At 52.0% G+C, this 24,381-nt stretch overlaps 1 protein-coding gene across 1 annotated transcript in view; it reads left to right on the top strand.

The window, feature by feature from the left end:
- The window catches only part of LOC311328277 (phospholipid-transporting ATPase ABCA1-like), a 27,325-nt gene extending 4,918 nt beyond the window's left edge, over positions 1-22,407 (top strand). The window contains exons 10-22 of the mRNA XM_084462266.1: positions 1,107-1,222; positions 1,666-1,810; positions 3,381-3,504; positions 3,879-4,008; positions 4,258-4,378; positions 4,475-4,537; positions 4,831-4,937; positions 5,104-5,245; positions 5,463-5,597; positions 5,923-6,026; positions 19,000-19,092; positions 19,420-19,663; positions 19,949-22,407. Of these exons, the coding sequence (XP_084318392.1) occupies positions 1,107-1,222; positions 1,666-1,810; positions 3,381-3,504; positions 3,879-4,008; positions 4,258-4,378; positions 4,475-4,537; positions 4,831-4,937; positions 5,104-5,245; positions 5,463-5,597; positions 5,923-6,026; positions 19,000-19,092; positions 19,420-19,663; positions 19,949-19,996 (1,572 nt within the window). The 3' untranslated portion in view covers positions 19,997-22,407. The remainder of the gene's footprint in view (positions 1-1,106; positions 1,223-1,665; positions 1,811-3,380; positions 3,505-3,878; positions 4,009-4,257; positions 4,379-4,474; positions 4,538-4,830; positions 4,938-5,103; positions 5,246-5,462; positions 5,598-5,922; positions 6,027-18,999; positions 19,093-19,419; positions 19,664-19,948) is intronic.
- Positions 22,408-24,381: the final 1,974 nt, after the last annotated feature.

Raw genomic sequence — 24,381 nt, 5'->3', positions numbered from 1 at the left:
CTCTCCTCCTCTCCTCCTCTCTCTCCTCCTCCCTCTCCCCCTCTCCTCCTCTCCTCCTCTCTCTCCTCCTCTCATCCTCTCCTCCTCTCATCCTCTCCCCCTCTCCTCCTCTCTCTCCCCCTCTCCTCCTCTCTCTCCCCCTCTCCTCCTCTCTCTCCCCCTCTCATCCTCTCCCCCTCTCCTCCTCTCTCTCCTCCTCCCTCTCCCCCTCTCCTCCTCTCCTCCTCTCTCTCCTCCTCCCTCTCCCCCTCTCCTCCTCTCCTCCTCTCTCTCCTCCTCTCATCCTCTCATCCTCTCATCCTCTCCCCCTCTCCTCCTCTCTCTCCCCCTCTCCTCCTCTCTCTCCCCCTCTCCTCCTCTCCCCCTCTCCTCCTCTCTCTCCCCCTCTCCTCCTCTCTCTCCCCCTCTCCTCCTCTCTCTCCCCCTCTCCTCCTCTCTCTCTCCCCCTCTCATCCTCTCCCCCTCTCCTCCTCTCTCTCCTCCTCCCTCTCCCCCTCTCCTCCTCTCCTCCTCTCTCTCCTCCTCTCATCCTCTCCTCCTCTCATCCTCTCCCCCTCTCCTCCTCTCTCTCCCCCTCTCCTCCTCTCTCTCCTCCTCTCCCCCTCTCCTCCTCTCTCTCCTCCTCCCTCTCCCCCTCTCCTCCTCTCCTCCTCTCTCTCCCCCTCTCTCTCCCCCTCTCCTCCTCTCCTCCTCTCTCTCCCCCTCTCTCTCCCCCTCTCCTCCTCTCCCCCTCTCCTCCTCTCTCTCCCCCTCTCCTCCTCTCATCCTCTCCCCCTCTCCTCCTCTCTCTCCCCCTCTCCTCCTCTCTCTCCCCCTCTCATCCTCTCCCCCTCTCCTCCTCTCTCTCCTCCTCCCTCTCCCCCTCTCCTCCTCTCCTCTCTCTCCTCCTCTCTCTCCCCCTCTCCTCCTCTCCCCCTCTCCTCCTCTCTCTCCCCCTCTCCTCCTCTCCTCCTCTCCCCCTCTCCTCCTCTCTCTCCCCCTCTCCTCCTCTCTCTCCCCCTCTCATCCTCTCCCCCTCTCCTCCTCTCTCTCCTCCTCCCTCTCCCCCTCTCCTCCTCTCCTCCTCTCTCTCCTCCTCTCTCTCCCCCTCTCCTGCTCCTCTGTAGTGTAACTATGTTGTTCCTGCCACTCTGGTCATCATCATCTTCGTGTGTTTCCAACAAGAGGCCTACGTGTCGTCCACCAACCTGCCTGTCCTGGCCCTGCTGCTGCTGCTCTATGGGTGAGGCACACACACACACACCCACTGGCTCTCTCTTTCTCTCTCTCACACACACACACACACACTGGCTCTCTCTTTCTCTCTCTCACACACACACACACACACACACACACACACATACACACACACACACACACACAATGGCTCTCTCTTTCTCTCTCTCTCACACACACACACACTGGCTCTCTCTCTCTCTCTCACACACAAACACACACACTGGCTCTCTCTTTCTCTCTCTCTCTCACACACACACACACATACACACACACACACACACACACACACACACACTCTCGCTCTCTCTCTCTCTCACACATGCACACACACACTCTCCCTTTTTCTCTCTCTCTCACACACACACACACACACACACACACACACCAGTATGTGTTCGTTGTTTACTCATAATCGTTTGTGTTTGCATTTGTGTTCCTCCCTCCCAGGTGGTCCATCACGCCCCTGATGTATCCGGCCTCGTTCTTCTTCAAGATCCCCAGCACGGCCTACGTGGTTCTGACCAGCGTCAACATCCTGATCGGCATCAACGGCTCCGTCTCCACCTTCGTCCTGGAGCTGTTCGGGGGCAACGTAAGGCCCTAGTACCACCACTTCACAGGGACCTCCCTAGTACCACCACTTCACAGGGACCTCCCTAGTACTACCACTCCACAGGGACTCCCCTAGTACTACCACTCCACAGGGACTCCCCTAGTACCACCACTTCACAGGGACTCCCCTAGTACCACCACTTCACAGGGACCTCCCTAGTACCACCACTTCACAGGGACTCCCCTAGTACTACCACTTCACAGGGACTCCCCTAGTACCACCACTTCACAGGGACTCCCCTAGTACCACCACTTCACAGGGACCTCCCTAGTACCACCACTTCACAGGGACTCCCCTAGTACCACCACTTCACAGGGACCTCCCTAGTACCACCACTTCACAGGGACTCCCCTAGTACCACCACTTCACAGGGACTCCCCTAGTACCACCACTTCACAGGGACTCCCCTAGTACCACCACTTCACAGGGACCTCCCTAGTACCACCACTTCACAGGGACTCCCCTAGTACCACCACTTCACAGGGACCTCCCTAGTACCACCACTTCACAGGGACTCCCCTAGTACCACCACTTCACAGGGACCTCCCTAGTACCACCACTTCACAGGGACTCCCCTAGTACCACCACTTCACAGGGACTCCCCTAGTACCACCACTTCACAGGGACTCCCCTAGTACCACCACTTCACAGGGACCTCCCTAGTACCACCACTTCACAGGGACTCCCCTAGTACCACCACTTCACAGGGACTCCCCTAGTACCACCACTTCACAGGGACTCCCCTAGTACCACCACTTCACAGGGACCTCCCTAGTACCACCACTTCACAGGGACTCCCCTAGTACCACCACTTCACAGGGACCTCCCTAGTACCACCACTTCACAGGGACTCCCCTAGTACCACCACTTCACAGGGACCTCCCTAGTACCACCACTTCACAGGGACTCCCCTAGTACCACCACTTCACAGGGACTCCCCTAGTACCACCACTTCACAGGGACTCCCCTAGTACCACCACTTCACAGGGACTCCCCTAGTACCACCACTTCACAGGGACCTCCCTAGTACCACCACTCCACAGGGACTCCCCTAGTACCACCACTTCACAGGGACTCCCCTAGTACCACCACTTCACAGGGACCTCCCTAGTACCACCACTTCACAGGGACTCCCCTAGTACCACCACTTCACAGGGACCTCCCTAGTACTACCACTCCACAGGGACTCCCCTAGTACTACCACTTCACAGGGACTCCCCTAGTACCACCACTTCACAGGGACTCCCCTAGTACCACCACTTCACAGGGACTCCCCTAGTACCACCACTTCACAGGGACCAACGGTACTTTATAAGGCCTACACACTGTAGGGACTTCCTGGTACTTTATACATCCTACATAGGAACTTCCTAGTATTTTATACATCCTACATAGGAACTTCCTAGTTTTATACATCCTACATAGGAACTTCCTAGTTTTATACATCCTACATAGGAAGACTTAAGAGTTAGTCAGACTTAAGAGTTAGTCAGACATAATAATGCTAAATGACCTGAAACAAGCCTGTTCTCTCATTCTCCTGCTCCAGGAGATCGGAGGCATCAACGACATCCTGAAGAACGTCTTCCTCATCTTCCCCCACTTCTGTCTGGGGCGGGGCCTCATCGACATGGTGAAGAACCAGGCCATGGCCGACGCCCTGGAGCGCTTCGGTGAGTAGCAGTGGTCACCTGGGGGAGGGGTCAGAGGTCATCAAGATGGAACAATCTCTGTCGAGCTGACTGATGGCTGCAGGTTCGGTCAGAGGTTAAGAGGTCAGAGGTTAAGAGGTCAGAGGTTTTTAGAGATCTGGTCTGGAAAGGTTCCACTGTGTTGTAGCAAGGTTTAAGGTCAAGAAAGAATGTGGGGAAAAAATGCATTTCTTTGTGGATATTAGCCTAAGACATGCTGACGTGTTTGCTGTATTTCATTTTTACAAGTATCAGATTCATTGATTCACCAAGTTCAGAACATGCACTGGATATAGTCTGGTCAAATTCCACGGTGTTCCTGACATGTGTGCGTTCTTGTGTTCCTGTGGTTCTAGGTGAGAACCGTTTCCGTTCCCCGCTGGCCTGGGACATGGTGGGCAAGAACCTGTTTGCCATGGCGGTGGAGGGCGTGGTCTTCTTCTGCATTACCGTGCTCATCCAATACCGCTTCTGCATCAAGGCCAGGTAGGCGGGTCCACCTCACTGATTGGACGGTCTGGCCTGTCTGTCCAATTTGATGTGCTTTGGAATGTTGTAGGAAGCTGAGCTAGATATGAGTGTTTTCTTGTACCATGGAATATAATATTCAATTTACAAACAGTTCAAATCACAGTATTAAGGCTATTAAGTTAGGCTAGTGAAGACTGAAAACGTAGTCAGTAATCAATAACAAGTTAATTATTAATACTGATTTGTTTCCTCTGTGACCTCCAGGTCATCAAGCTCTCACCTAAAGCCAGTAGGAGAGGAGGACGAGGACGTGGCCAGGGAGAGGCAAAGGATTCTGGGAGGTGGAGGTCACTCCGACATCTTGGAGCTCAAGCAGTTGACCAAGGTGTGCGGACGAGTCTGAAAACAGCCTCACATCTCACGTTGTGGATGTTATAGAATGCACAGTGAATTTGAATATAACTTTATCGCTCTCCTCCAGGTGTACAAGCGTAAGCAGAAGCCGGCTGTCGATCGTCTGTGTGTGGGGATTCCCCCCGGAGAGGTGAGACTCAGAATTGAGCCAATCCGCTACCTCATCTCATCATCATCTTAACCTAGTCTTAACCTATCACATTAAGGTTGATATAAGGTTGTTTAATCAATAACATTATTGGTGAAATCATGACAATACTGTATACAAACAGTTAATAACCAGTGAAAATGCATTCTTTCTTTCTCTCTCTCCCTCTGTCTGTCTTTCTTTCTCTCTCTCTGTTTTCTCTCAAACTCTCTCTCCCCCCCATCTCTCTCTCCCTCTCTCTCTCTCTCTCCCTCTCTCTCTCTCCCTCTCTCCAGTGTTTTGGTCTGCTGGGTGTGAACGGAGCTGGGAAGACCAGCACCTTCAAGATGCTGACAGGAGACTCCATGGTGACCAGCGGGGAGGCCTACCTAGCAGGGAAGAGGTGAGGGGGAAGGAACAGGCCACAGGAACGGCAGTTACATTTCAACCCTGTCAGTTGACGTTTGAAAAACACAAAGATTCCATCAGCGTTCGTTGCAACTGACAGACGCTGACAGACGCTGACAGACGCTGTGACCAACCGTTCTCCCCCCTGTCTGTCTCTCCAGTGTTCTGACAGAAATAGACGAGGTGCACCAGAACATGGGCTACTGCCCCCAGTTCGACGCCATCAACGACCTCCTGACAGGCAGGGAGCACCTGGAGTTCTACGCCATCCTCCGCGGCGTGCCCGAGAAGGAAGTGTGTGAGGTCAGTACGTGCGTGTGAGTGTCGGTGTGGTCAGCGTGCTCTTAAATGACCATCCAGCAGTTTGAACCCCTTCCTGTCTGCCCTCCCTGTACTCTCCACAAGACCATGTGTGACCTAACTTTCTAAGTCTAGGTCGTGTAAATGAAGGCCATTCAGTGCCTCTGCACTGGGACCGCAGTCTCTATGTAATCTAACTCCCGGGCCTCCCGTCCTCTAGGTGGCAGAGTGGGGCATCCGTAAGCTGGGCCTAGTGAAGTACGTAGACAAGGAAGCTGGGTGCTACAGTGGAGGCAACTTGAGAAAACTCTCCACGGCCATGGCTCTGATAGGAGGACCTCCCGTCGTCTTCCTGGTGAGGAGAGAAGCCTCACGCAAGCTCACGCGCACACACACGCACACACACAGACACACGCGCACACACACGCACGCACACGCACAAACACACCTCCTTTCACCTACCCCATGTAGTCTTCCTGGTGAGAAGATAAGACACACACACACACACACTTGTACAACGACAGTAGGCTGATGTGAGATGCTGATCTTGGATTAATGTAACATTCCTCTTTTAATGTTAATGTTAAAGGTCATGTTTAGGAATAAGACTGAAGACTGATTGTGTGTGTGTGTGTGTGTGTGTGTGTGTGTGTGTGTGTGTGTGCGCGTGCGTGTGACAGGACGAGCCCACCACAGGGATGGACCCCAAGGCCAGGCGAGCGCTGTGGAACTGCATCCTGGGCATCATCAAAGAGGGCCGCTCCGTGGTGCTGACCTCTCACAGGTTAGACCATGACCCCAGATCACTCATAACACCACACAGCGCAACATCTAGACCGTGACACCAGATCACTCATAACACCACACAGCGCAACATCTAGACCGTGACCCCAGATCACTCATAACACCACACAGCGCAACATCTAGACCGTGACCCCAGATCACTCATAACACCACACAGCGCAACATCTAGACCGTGACACCAGATCACTCATAACACCACACAGCGCAACATCTAGACCGTGACACCAGATCACTCATAACACCACACAACGCAACATCTAGACCGTGACCCCAGATCACTCATAACACCACACAGCGCAACATCTAGACCGTGACCCCAGATCACTCATAACACCACACAGCGCAACATCTAGACCGTGACCCCATTTAACTCATAACACCACACAGCGCAACATCTAGACCGTGACCCCATTTAACTCATAACACCACACAGCGCAACATCTAGACCGTGACCCCAGATCACTCATAACACCACACAGCGCAACATCTAGACCGTGACCCCATTTAACTCATAACACCACACAGCGCAACATCTAGACCGTGACCCCATTTAACTCATAACACCACACAGCGCAACATCTAGACCGTGACCCCAGATCACTCATAACACCACACAGCGCAACATCTAGACCGTGACACCAGATCACTCATAACACCACACAACGCAACATCTAGACCGTGACCCCATTTAACTCATAACACCACACAGCGCAACATCTAGACCGTGACCCCAGATCACTCATAACACCACACAGCGCAACATCTAGACCGTGACACCAGATCACTCATAACACCACACAGCGCAACATCTAGAACGTGACACCAGATCACTCATAACACCACACAGCGCAACATCTAGACCGTGACACCAGATCACTCATAACACCACACAGCGCAACATCTAGACCGTGACCCCAGATCACTCATAACACCACACAGCGCAACATCTAGACCGTGACACCAGATCACTCATAACACCACACAACGCAACATCTAGACCGTGACCCCAGATCACTCATAACACCACACAGCGCAACATCTAGACCGTGACACCAGATCACTCATAACACCACACAGCGCAACATCTAGACCGTGACACCAGATCACTCATAACACCACACAGCGCAACATCTAGACCGTGACACCAGATCACTCATAACACCACACAGCGCAACATCTAGACCGTGACCCCAGATCAATCATAACACCACACACCACAACATCTAGACCGTGACCCCAGATCACTTATAACACCACACAGCGCAACATCTAGACCGTGACCCCAGATCACTCATAACACCACACAGCACAACATCTAGACCGTGACACCAGATCACTCATAACACCACACAACGCAACATCTAGACCGTGACCCCAGATCACTCATAACACCACACAGCACAACATCTAGACCGTGACACGGGATCACAAACAACACCACTCAAAGACGCTTCTGCTGCTTGCTCTCGCCTTTGTTTGCATTTTCTGCATTTTTCAGCTGATATTGTTGCTTTTCTTCCATAAGAAACTGTGAGCAGTGGCTCCTGGATACTTTAAAGACTCTAATATATATATTTTTTTTTTTGAAGATTTAGTTGCCATATTTCAACGTCTTTATCATCTCCTCACGATAACGTGAGCACGGCAGCAAGATGCCCCCTTTAACTGGATGACTTCCACAAACTTCTGCAGAAGATTACAGTGCTGGAAACAAAAATGAACCGGTTAGAGATGTGTGTGGACGTCAATGGACTAACTGGGAACGACACCACCTTACCATGGATTCAAAACAGTACCAGACAAGAGCTAATTAGCACCAAGGAGACTACCAAGAAACAGGAGAGCCATGTACTGGGCACTAAACCTACAAACCCTCCCTGGAACTCTCTTGGTGCAAAGCCTAAGAGAAATTCACCTCCCAGGGAAAAGGGAGAACAAGGCAGAGACCCGTCCCTGGAGAACTATGAGACTGACTGGCCTGCATTATCATCCAGGCAGAGTGCCTCTTCAACCCCTGTCCCTAGAAGGACACCGCCGTGGACAACCGCAAAAGGGAGAACCAGAAACAGATCTCGCCGACAATCAACCATACAACTGGAGAACAAATTTGCCCCACTGTCTGATGACCTGGATCACATCTCTTCTTCACACAGCAGGGTAAGGACTGAGAGTAAACCAGAAAGTAAAAGGCTACCGACTGGGCCTCAAACTCTGATTGTGGGTGACTTTAATGTAAAAGATGTGAGAAGCATGTGCAGTGAAAGCACCAAAATACTCTGCTTTCCCAAGGATACGGTTGCTGACATGACAAAAAAAATCTTGCATATCGGGGTTACACATCCAACTGTGGAAAACATCATTGTGCACGTGGGGACAAATGACGTTGCGCAACAGCAGTCGGAAGTTCTTAAACGAGACTTTATTGATCTGCTGAACACAGTCAGGTCTCTGAAAGCGGAGGTGTTTATCAGCGGCCCTCTACCACCAGTCAGAAGAGGGGTTGAGAGATTCAGCAGACTGTTGGCACTGAACACATGGCTCTCAACTGCCTGTACCACTCACTCAGTGCGCTACATTGACAATTTTCCATTTTTTTGGGAACGATACCATCTTTTTCAGAGAAATGGACTCTGCCTTAACAGGTCAGGAGTAAAACTGTTTATCTCCAATCTGTTCTATTCTCTGCGTCATCCATCTGCTCCCTCTGCCATGGTCAAGGACAAGAGACAAGAAATACCAAAACAGAAGGAAGACATATCACAACATGGCAGAAACCTTGAAGAGCTGCTTCAACAAAGCTCTGATTATGGGAGACACCCGCGCCAGGAAGAAGAATCTTCACACCACCCCCCATCGACAACAACCCAACGATGCCCCTCCCCTCCTCCACCCCGCTCACCAATCAAGGGCCTCATCAAAGCTGCCACACTGAAGCTCAGCCAAATTGATGAGCTACTGCAAGAGGGGAAGTCTCTCACTCCCCCCCTCCCACTAGCACTCACCAGCGAGGATCCACCCCCCCAAGAGCGGGAGTCTCTCACTCCCCCCCTCCCACTAGCACTCACCAGTGAGGATCCACCCCCTCCACCCCCCCAAGAGGGGGAGTCTCTCACTCCCCCCCTCCCACTAGCACTCACCAGCGAGGATCCACCCCCCCAAGAGCGGGAGTCTCTCACTCCCCCCCTCCCACTAGCACTCACCAGTGAGGATCCACCCCCTCCACCCCCCCAAGAGGGGGAGTCTCTCACTCCCCCCCTCCCACTAGCACTCACCAGCGATGATCCACCCCCCCAAGAGGGGGAGTCTCTCACTTGCTTCCTCTCACCGGCACCCACCAGCAAGCATTTTCACGCGCTGTATTACGCGCTCCCAACCGCCCTTACCCCCTGCCGGGCCAATACAACAAGCTCTAACTGATATGCACTGGGTCCAGGCTACAAGGCTAATGGCACTCATGACCCCTTCCAGGACAAGCCAGGACCCAACGTGATGGTATCTTCCTCAATTCCTGTCTTGATAGGTAATAGAAAAACAATGGTGAATCTGCTAAGTAACAGGAAACACTCAACCGGCTCTACAAATGTATCAAATTTAGTATCTATTCCTCGTCAGCCACAAACTATCACAGAGAAATGTGCAGATAATACCCTCAGCACACTAAACTTAGCTTTATTAAATGTCAGATCTTTAACAGGAAAGACATTTTTAATCAATGATTTTATCACCAACCACAATCTTGATCTTATGTTTTTAACTGAAACTTGGCTAGACCAAGGTAACAGTGCAGCTGTTCTTATTGAGTCAACTCCTCCCAACTTCAGCTTTATGAGCGAGGCTAGAGTGCATAAGAAAGGAGGTGGAGTAGCCATCTTGTTTAATGACTCCCTCCAATGTAAGCAGATGTGTTATGGAAATTTTGGTTCCTTTGAATATGTGGCTCTTCAGTTGAATTCCTTTTCCCGAGCGTTATTTCTAAACATCTACAGGCCACCTAAATACTGTCCAAACTTCTTTGATGACTTTGCTGAACTGTTGTCTACTGTCTGCATTGACTTTGACTGTGTGGTTATTGTTGGTGATTTTAACATCCATGTTGACAACCCTCAGGGCAGAGGGACTAAAGAGCTAGGTTGTGTCCTTGATAACTATGGACTGACTCAGCATGTGACGGAGCCCACACACAACAAGGGGCACACTCTGGACTTAATCATCACCAAAGGTCTGAATATTTCTAAGGTTCAGGTGTCTGATGTTGCGCTCTCTGATCATTCCTGTGTTTTCTTTGAGAGTACTATCTCCATGCACACAAATGTTCAAACAGAGGTTATCTCAAAACGGCGCATCACTGAAAACACCAGTGAGATATTTACTCAGGCTTTCTCGTCCACACCTGCCCTCTATATGGCCTCAGTCAACGAGCTTGTAGATAATTTCAATGTTAAAATTACAAACATTATTGACGCCGTTGCGCCCACTAAGGTGAAGGTGATCTCTGGTAAGAGAAGATCTCCATGGAGAAAGGCCATGCTGGTCAGAATAGAAAAGAGAGAGTGTCGAAAATCTGAACGCAGATGGCGAAAAACAAATCTCCATGTTCATTATGACATCTATAAAGAGAGACTTCGCATTTATAATCTGGAGCTGAGAAATGCACGGCAGACCTTCTTTTCTGACATCATCACCAAAAACCATAACAATGCGCGTGCTTTGTTTGCCACTGTTGATAGGCTGACAAACCCTCCTGTGTCAGTAGCCTCTGAACTTCTATCCACCAGGGCCTGCAATGAATTTGCCTCATTCTTCACTGACAAAATTCAGAAAATTAGACAAGCAGTCAGTGCCTCCATTCCAGGTACAGGACATGTGTCGTCACACTGTCCACTTAAAATCAATAATTGTACCATGACACAATTTATCCGATCAACCATAAAACCCTGGGGGACACTATACAATATCTGAAATCCTCCACCTGTTGCCTTGATGTTCTACCTACAGACTTCTTCAAAACTGTATCCAACTGCATGGCCTCTGATTTACTACAAATTGTAAACACATCTCTTCTTTCAGGTGTGTTCCCACATACTGTGAGGGTTTGGTTTTGGGACCCAGGCGCAACAGGAAAGGAGGAGGCAAGGAACGGTAAAGCCCGGAGGGGCGATTTAATAAGATCAAAAAGGGGGATGTGGTAGTCGTACAGCCGATGGTCAGGCAGGAGCGTGGTAGTCGTACAGGCGATGGTCAGGCAGGAGCGGGGTTGTCGTACAGGCGATGGTCAGGCAGGAGCGGGGTTGTCGTACAGGCGATGTTCAGGCAGGAGCGGGGTTGTCGTACAGGCGATGGTCAGGCAGGAGCGTTGTCGTACAGGCGATGTTCAGGCAGGAGCGGGGTTGTCGTACAGGCGATGGTCAGGCAGGAGCGGGGTCGTACAGGCGGTGGTCAGGCAGGAGCGGGGTAATCGTACAGACGTGGGTCAGGCATGAACTGGAGAGATGAGGAGGGGAGGCAGGGTGAGTGAGAGTAATCACAAACGGGAACGGGAAAAAACACTACAAAATACGGGTAAGGAGATTGTAGGCTTAGGCTATACTTTACCACAAGAGTATTATGGTAAGATCTGGCGATGAGTGGAGTGTAGACCAGGTTCTTGTAGAGGTTGAAGGTGATTGCAGAACGAGGGACAGGTGTGGTGATGATAATTGGGAACCGGTGAGTAGAGCCGCGCCAGCGTCATCGTCGGAGACGAGCGCGCCGTTCTTGTCTTTGCGCACGGGCCGATGTGCTGGGCATGTCGGGATCCGATTCTTCGTCACCGGAGAGGGAGGAGACTGCCGAGTCCGCGGAGCTGGCCGGAGACGGGGAACGCCCGGCAGTGGGGGGAAACTCCGGAGAGCCAGAGCGTTGTATGCCCGGGCTGATGCGACGTGCGGTAGAGCGCGTAGGACGCCCCGAGCGCGCAGCGGGCCCAGAGGGGAGAGAGGGAGACGGTTGTGGAGGCGAGGGCATGCGAGCCGTAACAGGACCCCCCCCCCGAGGGGAGCCACCTGGCGACCGACCGGGGGCGTCAGGATGGGCCCGGTAGAAGTCCCGGAGGAGAGACGGGTCCATAATGAGCTGCCTGGAGATCCAGCTGCACTCCTCGGGGCCGTACCCCTCCCAATCCGCCAGGTATTGGAACCCCCGACCCCGGCGGCGCACCTTCAGCAGCCGCCGAACCGTCCACTGGGGATGCCCGTCGACCATCTGGGGAGGCGGAGGAGCTGGGGCAGAAGGCATGAGAGGACTCGAGGAGACAGGTTTGACCTTGGACACATGGAATACAGGGTGTACCCGCATGGAAGCAGGGAGCTTAAGACGTACCGCAGCCGGGTTCAGGACACGGTCGATCTCGAAGGGCCCAACGAAGCGCGGAGCCAGCTTCTTGGAGGGGACCTGGAGCGGAAGATCAGCAGTGGAGAGGTAGACACGTTGACCGGGCCGATACGCCGGAGCAGGAGTGCGGCGGCGGTTGGCACCGCGGCAGCCAGACACGGCGACAGCGGCTGAGGTGGGCCTGGACGGAGGGGACGGAGGCCTCCGACTCCTGGAGAGAGAACAGCGGGGGCTGGTACCCGAGGGATGACTCGAACGGAGACCTGCCAGTGGCAGCGCTGGTCAGGGCATTGAGGGAGTATTCGACCCAGGGCAGGTCCTTGCTCCAGGAGGTGGGGTGGAGAGCCGACACACAGCGGAGAGCGGACTCCAGGCTCTGGTTGGCCCGTTCGGCCTGGCCGTTGGTCTGCGGGTGGTAGCCAGAGGAGAGGCTGATGGTGGCGCCTATCTCCTTGCAGAAGGCCCTCCAGACTTGGGAGGTGAATTGAGGCCCACGGTCCGAGACAATGTCTCCGGGGAGACCGTGGAGCCGGTAGACATGCTGGACGAGGAGCTCAGCTGTCTCCGCAGAGGACGGGAGCTTGGGGAGCGCCACCAGATGGACCGCCTTGGAGAACCGGTCCACCACGGTGAGGATGACCGTGTTGCCCCTGGAGGGGGGAAGACCGGTGATGAAGTCCAGGGCGATGTGGGACCAGGGACGGCTGGGGACCGGGAGAGGACGCAGGAGGCCAGCCGGGGGCTGGTGGGACGCCTTGCTGCGGGAGCAGACGGGACAGGCGACCACAAACTCCCGGACGTCGGACCTCATGGAGGGCCACCAGAACCGTCGGCTCAGGAAGGAGAGGGTGCGGTGAACCCCGGGATGGCACGCAAACCGGCTGGCATGGCCCCACTGGAGCACCCGGGACCGGACCGAGTCCGGCACGAAGAGCCGGCGAGGAGGAACGTTGGCCGGACTGGGTTGGGCGCGTTGGGCCTGCCTCACCACCGCCTCGATGTTCATAGTGATCACCCCTACGACACGCGAGGTCGGCAGGATGGTCTCAGGCTCCGCGGGGGGCGCCTCGGGCGCGTGGAGGCGGGACAGCGCGTCGGCCTTGGCGTTGCGGGAGCCGGGCCGGAAGGTGAGGGTAAAGTCGAACCTTCCCAGGAACTGCGACCACCGCGCCTGGCGGGAGTTGAGGCGCTTGGCCGCCCGGATGAAGGTCAGGTTCTTGTGGTCCGACCAGACGAGGGTGGTGTGTTCCGCGCCCTCAAGCCAATGGCGCCACTCCTCCAAGGCCCCCACCACCGCCAACAACTCCCTGTTCCCGATGTCGTAATTCACCTCAGCCGGGGTGAACCGGCGGGAGAGGAAGGCACAGGGGTGCAACTTCTGGTCCTCCACTGACCGCTGGGACAGAACAGCACCGATGCCGGTGTCCGATGCGTCAACCTCGACCACGAACTGCCTGGAGGGGTCAGGATGGAGAAGGACCGGAGCGGTGGTGAAGCGCTCCTTGAGCGCAGAGAAGGCGGCGCTGGCAGCCGGTGTCCAGATGAACGGACGCAGGGATGAGGTGAGGTGGGTGAGGGGAGCTGCTACCCGGCTGTAGTCCCGTATGAAACGGCGGTAAAAGTTCGCGAAGCCAAGGAAGCTCTGGAGTTGCCTCCGGGTAGAGGGTTGAGGCCATTCAACCACGGTCTTGATTTTGCGGGGGTCGGGTCGCGTCAGGCCTCCCTCCACAATGAGCCCCAGGAACTCCACTGACGCGGAGTGAAAGGTGCACTTCTCCGCCTTGATGTATAGGCGGTTCTCCCGGAGACGCTGGATTACCATGCGGACGTGTTGGACGTGCTCCTCAGCGCTCCTGGAGAACACAAGGATGTCGTCCAGGTAGAGAACCACAAATACGTCCAGCATGTCCCTGAGCACGTCGTTCATCAGGGCCTGGAAGACAGCGGGGGCGTTGGTGAGGCCGAAGGGCATGACGAGGTATTCGTAGTGGCCACGGGAGGTCTTGAAGGCGGTCTTCCATTCGTCCCCCTCACGGATACGCACCAGGTGATAAGCGTTTCTGAGGTCCAACTTGGTGAAGATGGTGGCACCGGTGAGGGGTTCAAAATTGGAGCTCATGAGGGGGAGTGGGTATTTATTCTTCACCGTGATGTTGTTGAGCAGCCTGTAGTCGATGCACGGCCTCAGGTCTCCTCCCTTCTTCTTTACAAAGAAGAACCCCGCTGCCACCTGGGAACGAGATGGTCGGATGAGGCCCTCGGCCAAGCACTCGGAGATGTAGGTGTCCATGGCAGCTTTCTCCGGGAGGGAGAGGTTGTAGAGACGACTGGCTGGGAGAGGGGCGCCAGGGTGGAGCTCGATGGCGCAGTCGTAGGGTCGATGAGGGGGAAGTGTGCGGGCGCGCTCCTTACTGAAGGCCTCCCCGAGGTCGTGGTACATCAAAGGGACCGTGGAGAGGTCAGGAGGAGCGGGACGGGGCCGGTCAACCCGAGTGGAGGTCTGAGCAGCTCGGAGGCAGCGGGCGTGGCAGGTGGTGCTCCAGCCGAGGATGCGCCCCGAGCTCCAGCAGACATGAGGGGTATGGAGTTCCAGCCAGGGCCTCCCTAAGATGAACGGAGCGTCGGGAGAGTGGATGACGAAGGGGCGGACGTTCTCCACGTGGTTACCCGAGACTGTGAGAGTGAGGGGCAGGGTCCGGTGCGTGATGGGACCCATGGGATGGCCATCCAGGGCGAAAGCCGAGAGGGGCCTCTCCAGAGGGGAGATAGGGAGCGCCGCTTTGTGGGCGAACTGGACGTCCACGAAGCTCTCGTCAGCACCGGAGTCGATGAGAGCAGGGACGGAGAGCGTGTGCCCCTGCCAGGCGAGGGTAACAGTGAACCTGGCGGCACGGGTCCGGGATTGGGGATGGATGAGCCGGCTCACTCGGTAACCCCTGGCGAGTGAGTCTACTCTTTTTGCCGCCCTGGGAGGTGCAGAGGAACAGGAGTCGACGGCGTGCGCTGGGCTAGCGCAGTATATGCATAGCCCGTTCTGTTCCCGGTGCTCACGCTCTGCAGGGGTCAGTCGGGTCCAACCCAGTTGCATGGGTTCCTCTCCAGCGGTGTTTGGGGGGGCGAGGGAGGCCGGGGCAGGCCGAGAGAGACCGGCAGAGGGGGGCGGAGACGGTCTGGGTGCGCTGTGGTGTTGGTGCGCCCGCTCGCGCCTGCGTTCCCGGTGGCGCTCGTCTATGGCTATGGAGAGGGAGACGAGTTGGTTCAGGGTCGCTGGTCTGTCTCCTCCAGCCAGGCTGTCCTTCATGGCGTCCCCCAGACCCCGTCGGAAGGCGCTGTATAGGGCAGACTCGTTCCAGGAGCAACGGGCAGCGAGGATGCGGAACTCCGTGGCGTAGTCCGCTACTGAGCTGGAACCCTGGGTGAGGGCGGAGAGAGCAGCGTCCGCGTCCTGTCCGTGGACGTCGTGGTCGAACACAGTCCGGAATTCTGCCACGAAGGCAGTGTAGTCCTGCATGTAGGCAGCTGCGCCCTCGCGACCCGCCATGACCCAACGGCGAGCCCGTCCCGTGGTCAGGTTGGCAATGTAGGCTATCCGAGCCGACGCAGTGGAGTACATGCTTGGCTGGAGGTCAAACACGTACTCACACTGCATGAGGAACTCCCGGCAGAGGGTGAACGTCCCGTCGTAGAGGGCCGGGGAGGCGAGATGGGGCTCCCGGTTTGGTGGAGCGGTGGGGTTCAGGAACGGAGCCTGGCGGGCACTGACCGCGGTGACCTGGTCGGACAGGGAGCAGACCAGAGTAGCGAGGCCCCTCAGTCGCTCGTCCTGGGCGTGCTGTTGGGCGGATACCTGCTGCAGTTGCTCAGCTTGGGTCCGTGGGAGGGCTTGGAGTAGTCCGGGAGGTGCAGGTCTCTCCTCCATGTTGGCTGGGTCCAAACTGGCCAGATCTTACTGTGAGGGTTTGGTTTGGGACCCAGGCGCAACAGGAAAGGAGGAGGCAAGGAACGGTAAAGCCCGGAGGGGCGATTTAATAAGATCAAAAAGGGGGATGTGGTAGTCGTACAGCCGATGGTCAGGCAGGAGCGTGGTAGTCGTACAGGCGATGGTCAGGCAGGAGCGGGGTTGTCGTACAGGCGATGGTCAGGCAGGAGCGGGGTTGTCGTACAGGCGATGGTCAGGCAGGAGCGTTGTCGTACAGGCGATGTTCAGGCAGGAGCGGGGTTGTCGTACAGGCGATGGTCAGGCAGGAGCGGGGTCGTACAGGCGGTGGTCAGGCAGGAGCGGGGTAATCGTACAGACGTGGGTCAGGCAGGAACTGGAGAGATGAGGAGGGGAGGCAGGGTGAGTGAGAGTAATCACAAACGGGAACGGGAAAAAACACTACAAAATACGGGTAAGGAGATTGTAGGCTTAGGCTATACTTTACCACAAGAGTATTATGGTAAGATCTGGCGATGAGTGGAGTGTAGACCAGGTTCTTGTAGAGGTTGAAGGTGATTGCAGAACGAGGGACAGGTGTGGTGATGATAATTGGGAACCGGTGAGTAGAGCCGCGCCAGCGTCATCGTCGGAGACGAGCGCGCCGTTCTTGTCTTTGCGCACGGGCCGATGTGCTGGGCATGTCGGGATCCGATTCTTCGTCACCGGAGAGGGAGGAGACTGCCGAGTCCGCGGAGCTGGCCGGAGACGGGGAACGCCCGGCAGTGGGGGGAAACTCCGGAGAGCCAGAGCGTTGTATGCCCGGGCTGATGCGACGTGCGGTAGAGCGCGTAGGACGCCCCGAGCGCGCAGCGGGCCCAGAGGGGAGAGAGGGAGACGGTTGTGGAGGCGAGGGCATGCGAGCCGTAACACATACCCTGAAAACTGCAGTCATCAAGCCACTCTTAAAAAAGAATAATCTAGACAGCTCACAAATGAACAATTATAGGCCCATATCAAACCTCCCATTTCTAAGCAAAATAATTGAAAAGGTTGTTTTCCAACAACTGAATAACTTCCTGGCACTAAGTAATGGCTTTGATGTCTTCCAGTCAGGATTTCGACCACATCACAGCACCGAGACTGCTCTAATTAAGGTATTTAATGACATCCATTTAAACACAGATAATGGCAAAATCTCAGTCTTAGTACTACTGGATCTCAGTGCTGCGTTCGACACGGTAGACCACAACATACTACTAGGCCGACTGGAAAATTGGCTGGGAATTTCTGGTACAGTGTTAGATTGGTTTGAATCGTACTTAAAGGACAGGGATTATTTTGTGTCTATAGGCAATTACAAATCTGAGCTGACAAAAATGACCTGTGGAGTTCCCCAAGGCTCCATCCTGGGGCCTCTTCTGTTCAACATTTACATGCTCCCACTAACTCAAATTATGGAAAACAACAAAATATGTTACCATAGCTATGCAGATGACACACAAATTTATATCACTATATCACCAGGAGACTATAATCCCATACAAGCGCTGAGTAAGTGCATTCAACAAATCAATGATTGGATGTGCCAGAACTTTCTCCAACTAAACAAAAATAAAACTGAAGTAATTGTCTTTGGAGCCAAAGAAGAACGATTAAAAGTCAGTGCTCAACTTCAATCAGTAATGCTAAAAACCACAAACGAAGCCAGAAATCTTGGTGTAGTCATGGACTCAGACCTGAATTTCAACAGCCACATTAAGTCAATTACAAAGTCAGCCTACTATCACCTGAAGAATATATCAAGGATCAAAGGTTTTATGTCCCAGAAGGATTTGGAAAAACTTGTCCATGCGTTTATCTTCAGTAGACTCGACTACTGTAACGGCATGTATACAGGTCTCTCTAAAAAATCGATCAGACAGCTGCAGCTGATTCAGAACGCTGCTGCTCGAGTCCTCACTAAGACTAAGAAAGTGGAGCATATCACACCAGTACTAAGGTCTTTACACTGGCTTCCTGTCTGTCAAAGAATCTACTTTAAAATACTGCTGTTGGTTTATAAAGCACTGAATGGCCTAGGGCCAAAATATATTTCTGATCTGCTCATATGCTATGAACCATCCAGACCCCTCAGGTCGTCTGGCACAGGTCTACTTTCTGTCCCCAGAGTTAAAACAAAACATGGAGAAGCAGCATTCAGTTTTTATGCTCCAAATATCTGGAACAAACTTCCAGAAAACTGCAGGTCTGCTGCAACTCTTGGTTCTTTTAAAACAAGCCTGAAGACTTTTCTTTTTGCCACTGCTTTCTAAGAGGAGCTATGTTTATCAGTATACTGCACTGTAACTTTTATTCCTGTATTCTATTTGTCCTGCTTTTTGTTTAAATATCTATAATGACTTGCTTTTTGTTTTAATGCTTTTAATTTGTCCTGCCTTTTGTTTTAAATGTCTATAATGTCTTGCTTTTTGTTTTAATGCTTTTAATGTCTCATGTAAAGCACCTTGAATTGCCCTGTGGCTGAAATGTGCTATATAAATAAACTTGCCTTGCCTTGCCTTGCCTTGCCTTGCCAACTTGCCTTCAAAGTAACATCTATACTGTAATAATCATGGATGGATGGACACTGATGGACCTCCCTCGTGATGCGCTGTGTGTGTTTCAGTATGGAGGAGTGCGAGGCCCTTTGCACGCGCATGGCCATCATGGTGAACGGCAGGTTCCGCTGTCTGGGCAGCGTGCAGCACTTGAAGAACAGGTGAGAACGTCAGTCACACACAGCTGGACGACACCGTTGGCCTCTATACAGGGACAAGGGTGAATCCTGTCAGTTGGAGTTTGAAAAACGCAAGAGATTCCTTCTCCATTTTCTGTAACTGACAGTTGGCTGTTGACACTAGCTGGAGATGATGTTTACAGGTAATCTGCAGTACTGATAGTTTTTGAGACAATAGATGTATCCATTGATTATGGTAACGCTAATGTGACAGGTTTGGTAACTGGCTAATTGTGGCTAATGCAGACGTTAACCTGCTATTCGCCGTACCGTGGCTAATGCTAACGCTAGCTCCTGTGCTGTGGTCAGGTTCGGGGACGGCTACACCATCATCCTGCGCGTGACGGGGCCAGACCCCGACCTGCGGCCTGTGATGGGCTTCATCGAGCGGGAGCTGCCGGGCAGCACGCTGAAGGAGAAGCACCGGAACATGCTCCAGTACCAGCTGCCCTCCGCCCACACGTCCCTCGCTCGCATCTTCTCTCTGCTGGCCAAGAACAAGGATGCGCTCAGCATAGAGGACTACTCCGTCTCCCAGACCACTCTGGACCAAGTAAGGATAAAAAAAAGAAGAAAAAAAAGAAAAGTACACGCATCTGGGCGGCCATTTTGTCTTATTGACTTGACTGGCCATTTTGAGGATTTTTTTTTTCCATAGACATATATATATTAATGTGTCCACTTTCATTTATTTGTTTACCAAATTAGATCGTTGTGTACTGCTGGCCACCTAGTCTTTTCAGGGTGTCTTGCATGTAGTCGACAGAAACTAATCCGGTCTGTGTGCGCTCTCTCTCTCTCTCTCTCTCTCTTTTTCTCTCCATTTCTCTCTCTCCAGGTATTTGTCAATTTTGCCAAGGACCAAAGTGACGAGGACCACTTGTAAGACATTGCCATGATCAAAAGAGATGCCGTAGAGGTGGATGTCTCCCACCACCTCAACAACTTCCTATTGGACGAGAAGGCCAGAGAGAGCTGCGTGTGATTCCGTGTCGCCACAAGGGGGCGATCTGCTCAGGTCTCTGAATAAACAGACAGACAGACGGACCACTCTGGAGGACCTCAGAACAGAAGATGTTTTTTTCTACTCTGTTTTTGTTGTTTTTTTATGGTTATTAATGTGATTTCTCAGTGGACTGCACATGCACAGCCCCCGCATCGGGGCAGGTCAAGAAGTTGCAGAATGTTCAACACTGAAACAAAACTCAATGCAAATCAATGCAAGCGACAGATGTCGGCGACTAGCTACCACGACGGTGTCTCCCACTCCAGGCAGAGCCCGGGGAAGACACCTTGCTAGATCGCTGATTTGAATTGACTGAACAGACTAGAACTGGGTTGAATCAACAGCAAGAACTGACTTGACTTCGTGGAGTTGAGTCGGAGATTTGAGTTGAGTCACTCAACCTGGTTTGAGTTGATTCAATAGGAAGAATTGAGTAAAGTCAACATCAACGACCACAGGAGTCACTGTGACTGACTGTGTGTGTTTTCTTTAGATAACAAGGTTCAGAGATGAGATAATCCATGTATAAACAGCTCTTCTCCCTCACTGCCAAATCACACCTTTCTGACATTTTGGGGTCTCATTTTTTTCAATGAAACTGAAGAAAGGTTTCAATTGTTGTTGTTTTTTGTCTTCTCGAGCAACATGAGACAACCTTTTTTTTAATTATAAATATGCATCTTAAGAAAAATCTAACCCTCTATGGAATTTGTGTATTTTTAAAGATGGATGTTTTAGTTTGTTGTCGTTGATGATGTCACAGTGTCCTGCACTGTGGAGGGAAGGTCTGATTTTAAATCCCTCAGAGACACAAAGAAGAACAAAAAAAACGGGGGGAAAATGAGGCAATGGGACATTCTGGGCTGAGAAGCACAAAGGAAGATGCTTTTATAGAGCCCTGTCGTTCATTTAAAAAACACCTTAGTCAGAGGATTGGTTTTTTAAAACCCGTACTGTGTGTTTGGGGGTAAAATCATCTAGCCTGGGTTGGGAGAAATCTGTTCACATTTTCTGAATGTGTGGTCTTCTAGACATCAACTACCGACAACGGGCATTTTTCGACAGGTTTCTGAAATCGTCTATGTATTGCATGATTTCCAGTTGGCCACATGAGGGCGCACGAGATGAGCTAGCAAAGTGGAGGTCTTGTAGTAGCTACTGTTGTTGGTCTCCTATTGTTATAAAAAAAAAAAAAAAGAAAGAAAGAAGAAAAGTCTAAAATGTGTGTCAATGTGACCTATTGGGAATGTGAAGGGAATCTAATGCTTATATATTCTCTTGACAAATCTTGCCATAACTGGAGGTCAGACAGACAGACATGACTTGGATATGTACAGTATGGATTTATATTTAAGTGGTGCCAAATGCAGTGACAGTACTGTATGTCTTTTCACCAAGGGTATTGTCTACCCTTTCCAAACGGCCTGCTTCACACACACATGCACTGACACACACACACACACACACACAACCTAGAGTCTCTCTAGGCTTCATGTCATTCAACTCGTGGTGCTCGTGGTTCAGCCTCCATAGCACGTTCTGTGTTGTTGCCACACATCTTGTACATCGCTTGACCGTGACAAACCGCTGGCTTGTTTGTCGAAACTAAATTACGGTGACGCTTGACTTTTCGCTCACGGCACCTCTGGCAATCTAGAACCCATAGAATCATCTGGGCGTTCTAGAACCCTGTCCGATTCCACGTTAGGGCCAAAACTCTGTTCTGAAGTGGCCAGTCTGTCATTGGGGACAATGAGAGGGACCACACCAGCTAACTGTAACCACTGATTGGTTATACCCCAGACACCCTCTCCTCTCATTGGTTAAGATCGGGGCAAGTCCCTCCCACTTAGTCAGGGTTTGAATTACACTTTGAAACAATCATGGGTGTTGAGTGTATATCTTTGACACTTTAGTGGAGGGGGAGTTAACAATAGCAATGCAGTCCTTTCCAGGGTACTCTCCCCCAGACCCCCCCATCCCCGGTAATTCAAACCCTGCACCTCCGCACTTTATCAAACCAGCCCTCACAGTGAATTGAAGATGTCAAAGATTAACATGTTTGCACTGGGATACGGACAGAGTTCTACATAAGATGGACACTTGAAACTTCAGTGCATTTCTTGATCACTCATTAAAAAGAGGGTGAGAGGTGTCCTATGTACCATGATAATTATTTTTATGTTATTATTATTCTTTGTTTACATTTAAGGTATTATTAAAAAAGGCAGTTTGAGTCTGTTGTTGTGTACAGTACTTATTTACATGAATAAAACATTGATACATTTTGATTGGCTGTTTGTTTATTCAGTCTAGCTGTAGGCTACTGGAATATATACAGGTATATATCATGGGTGTATTAACATAGGTATATAATTAATAGAATACAGGTATATATACATTTTGAACTTGAACGGCGCGTGCTCTTTCGCACGTGACCTCCTGAGCAGCCAACTGCTCTCAGGGAAAAAACTAGTTGCCTAGCTACCGTTGCCTAGCTACTCATACCGAAACAAAATCAACAACCCAGTGTAACGTTAGCGTTTACTGGCATGTCTACAGTTCAAATGTTAGTTTATACTGGTTTATTGTTTTTATCTCTGATCACAATGATAAACAGTCAAAGCTGTGTTTGGCTCGAAGCTAACGTTAGCCAGAGCCGTTAGTTAGCTGTTGGCTAATTCACTAGCAGCACATTGCATCTGGGTGTATGGCTAGTGTACGACAGCTAGTATTGTTGAAAATTGTTAAGTGCCTAGAACACTTCAACTGTTGGATTTAAATTATTTCACAATCCATTAGCAAGCATAGAGCGTTAGGTTACAAGCCTGCGTTATGGAGTGAATGGCATATGCGTGTTTGCTGGCTATACATAACGAAAACCTGCCGAGGTAAATGACCTCTCGTGTGGGTGTTTATTCCAGGATGTCGGACTTTGACGCTTTGCTGAAGAAGTTGTTACGGGCTGTTCTGCAGTCCAACAAAGACGGCGTGTCCATCACCCGGCTTCAGTCCGATTACCGGTCGCTGACGGGTGAATTCATCCCGCACAAGCAGCTGGGCTACCCGTCTCTGGAGGCCTATCTACGGAGCATGCCTTCCGTGGTTCGGATGGAGAACTGCTTGGGGGAGGTCAGTGCCTTCTAGCTACCGGTGTGTGATCAGAAACTCCTAACTTTTCCTAAGCTAGGGTTACCTATGGCTGTTAAGATAATGGGATATGACACCAGTTTTCTAGCTTTTGAGTTGTGGGAACGAGTTCACCATGGGCACTGTCTTTACACTTTTGCTGGCGAGGACCCATTGAGTAAGGGTGCATTAAACCTTCGACCTTTTCAAGAGCCCTTTATGTTGAACTGTTTCCTAGATGGTATACATCGCTGACCTCCTTCCTTCCTCCTCAACTTCCTCTAGGTGAAATGCTTTGCAGTGGATTGCCAGGAGAAGGACCACATCGCCTGGATGGTCCCTAAAGGTGTTTTTTTTCCACAGCTCTAAAAAGTAGCAACTCGACTCGACTCCATTTGCGTTTTCCGCCGCCCAAGAGTTCTCAAGTTGAGTTAATGCCGTTTTCAACTCACCTACCATGGCGCGCCAGCTAGCGCAAGATGCGCCAGCTGTGGTTGTCACTCTCTGACTTAGCCTGCTTCAGTGAAGCTGAAAGTACTACTATCTCTCTCCATCCCTCCCTCTCTACTTACCTCATTGTCTTCTTGCCATGTCACACTTTTCCTCTCCCTTCTTAACAAGCTCGGGTAGGGAAGAGAGTGCTGGAACAGCAGGGTGTCATCACCACTACCCCTGACTCTCAGAGGGGTGTGTACGACCTCCAGCTAGTCCAGCACCGCATCAGCCTGGTGCTGATGAAGTACTGCAGCGGTCTGTGGCTGTCCAAGCTGCCCGCCGTGTACAAGGACTGGTTCAACCAGGAGATGCATGGACAGGCTCTGATAGACCTGGAGAAATGGACCCACGTCTGCTCGGTGAGTCGCCACACACACACACACACACACACACACACACACACACACACACACACACACACACACACACACACACACACACACACACAGACCACTCATTAACACACACAGTGCATAGATATACGTTCGACCGGGTGACTGACACATCTGCTCTCAGTATTACAGACTCTCTCTCACTCTCTCTCTCTCTCTCTCACACACACACACACACACACACACACACACACACACACACACACACACACACACACACACTACTGTATCCTACACTCAAACACACAT

Source organism: Borostomias antarcticus (assembly GCF_949987555.1).
Source record: "Borostomias antarcticus genome assembly, contig: scaffold_65, whole genome shotgun sequence".
Classification (NCBI taxonomy): Eukaryota; Metazoa; Chordata; class Actinopteri; order Stomiiformes; family Stomiidae; genus Borostomias; species Borostomias antarcticus.
This window is presented reverse-complemented; position numbering and strand designations above follow the sequence as displayed.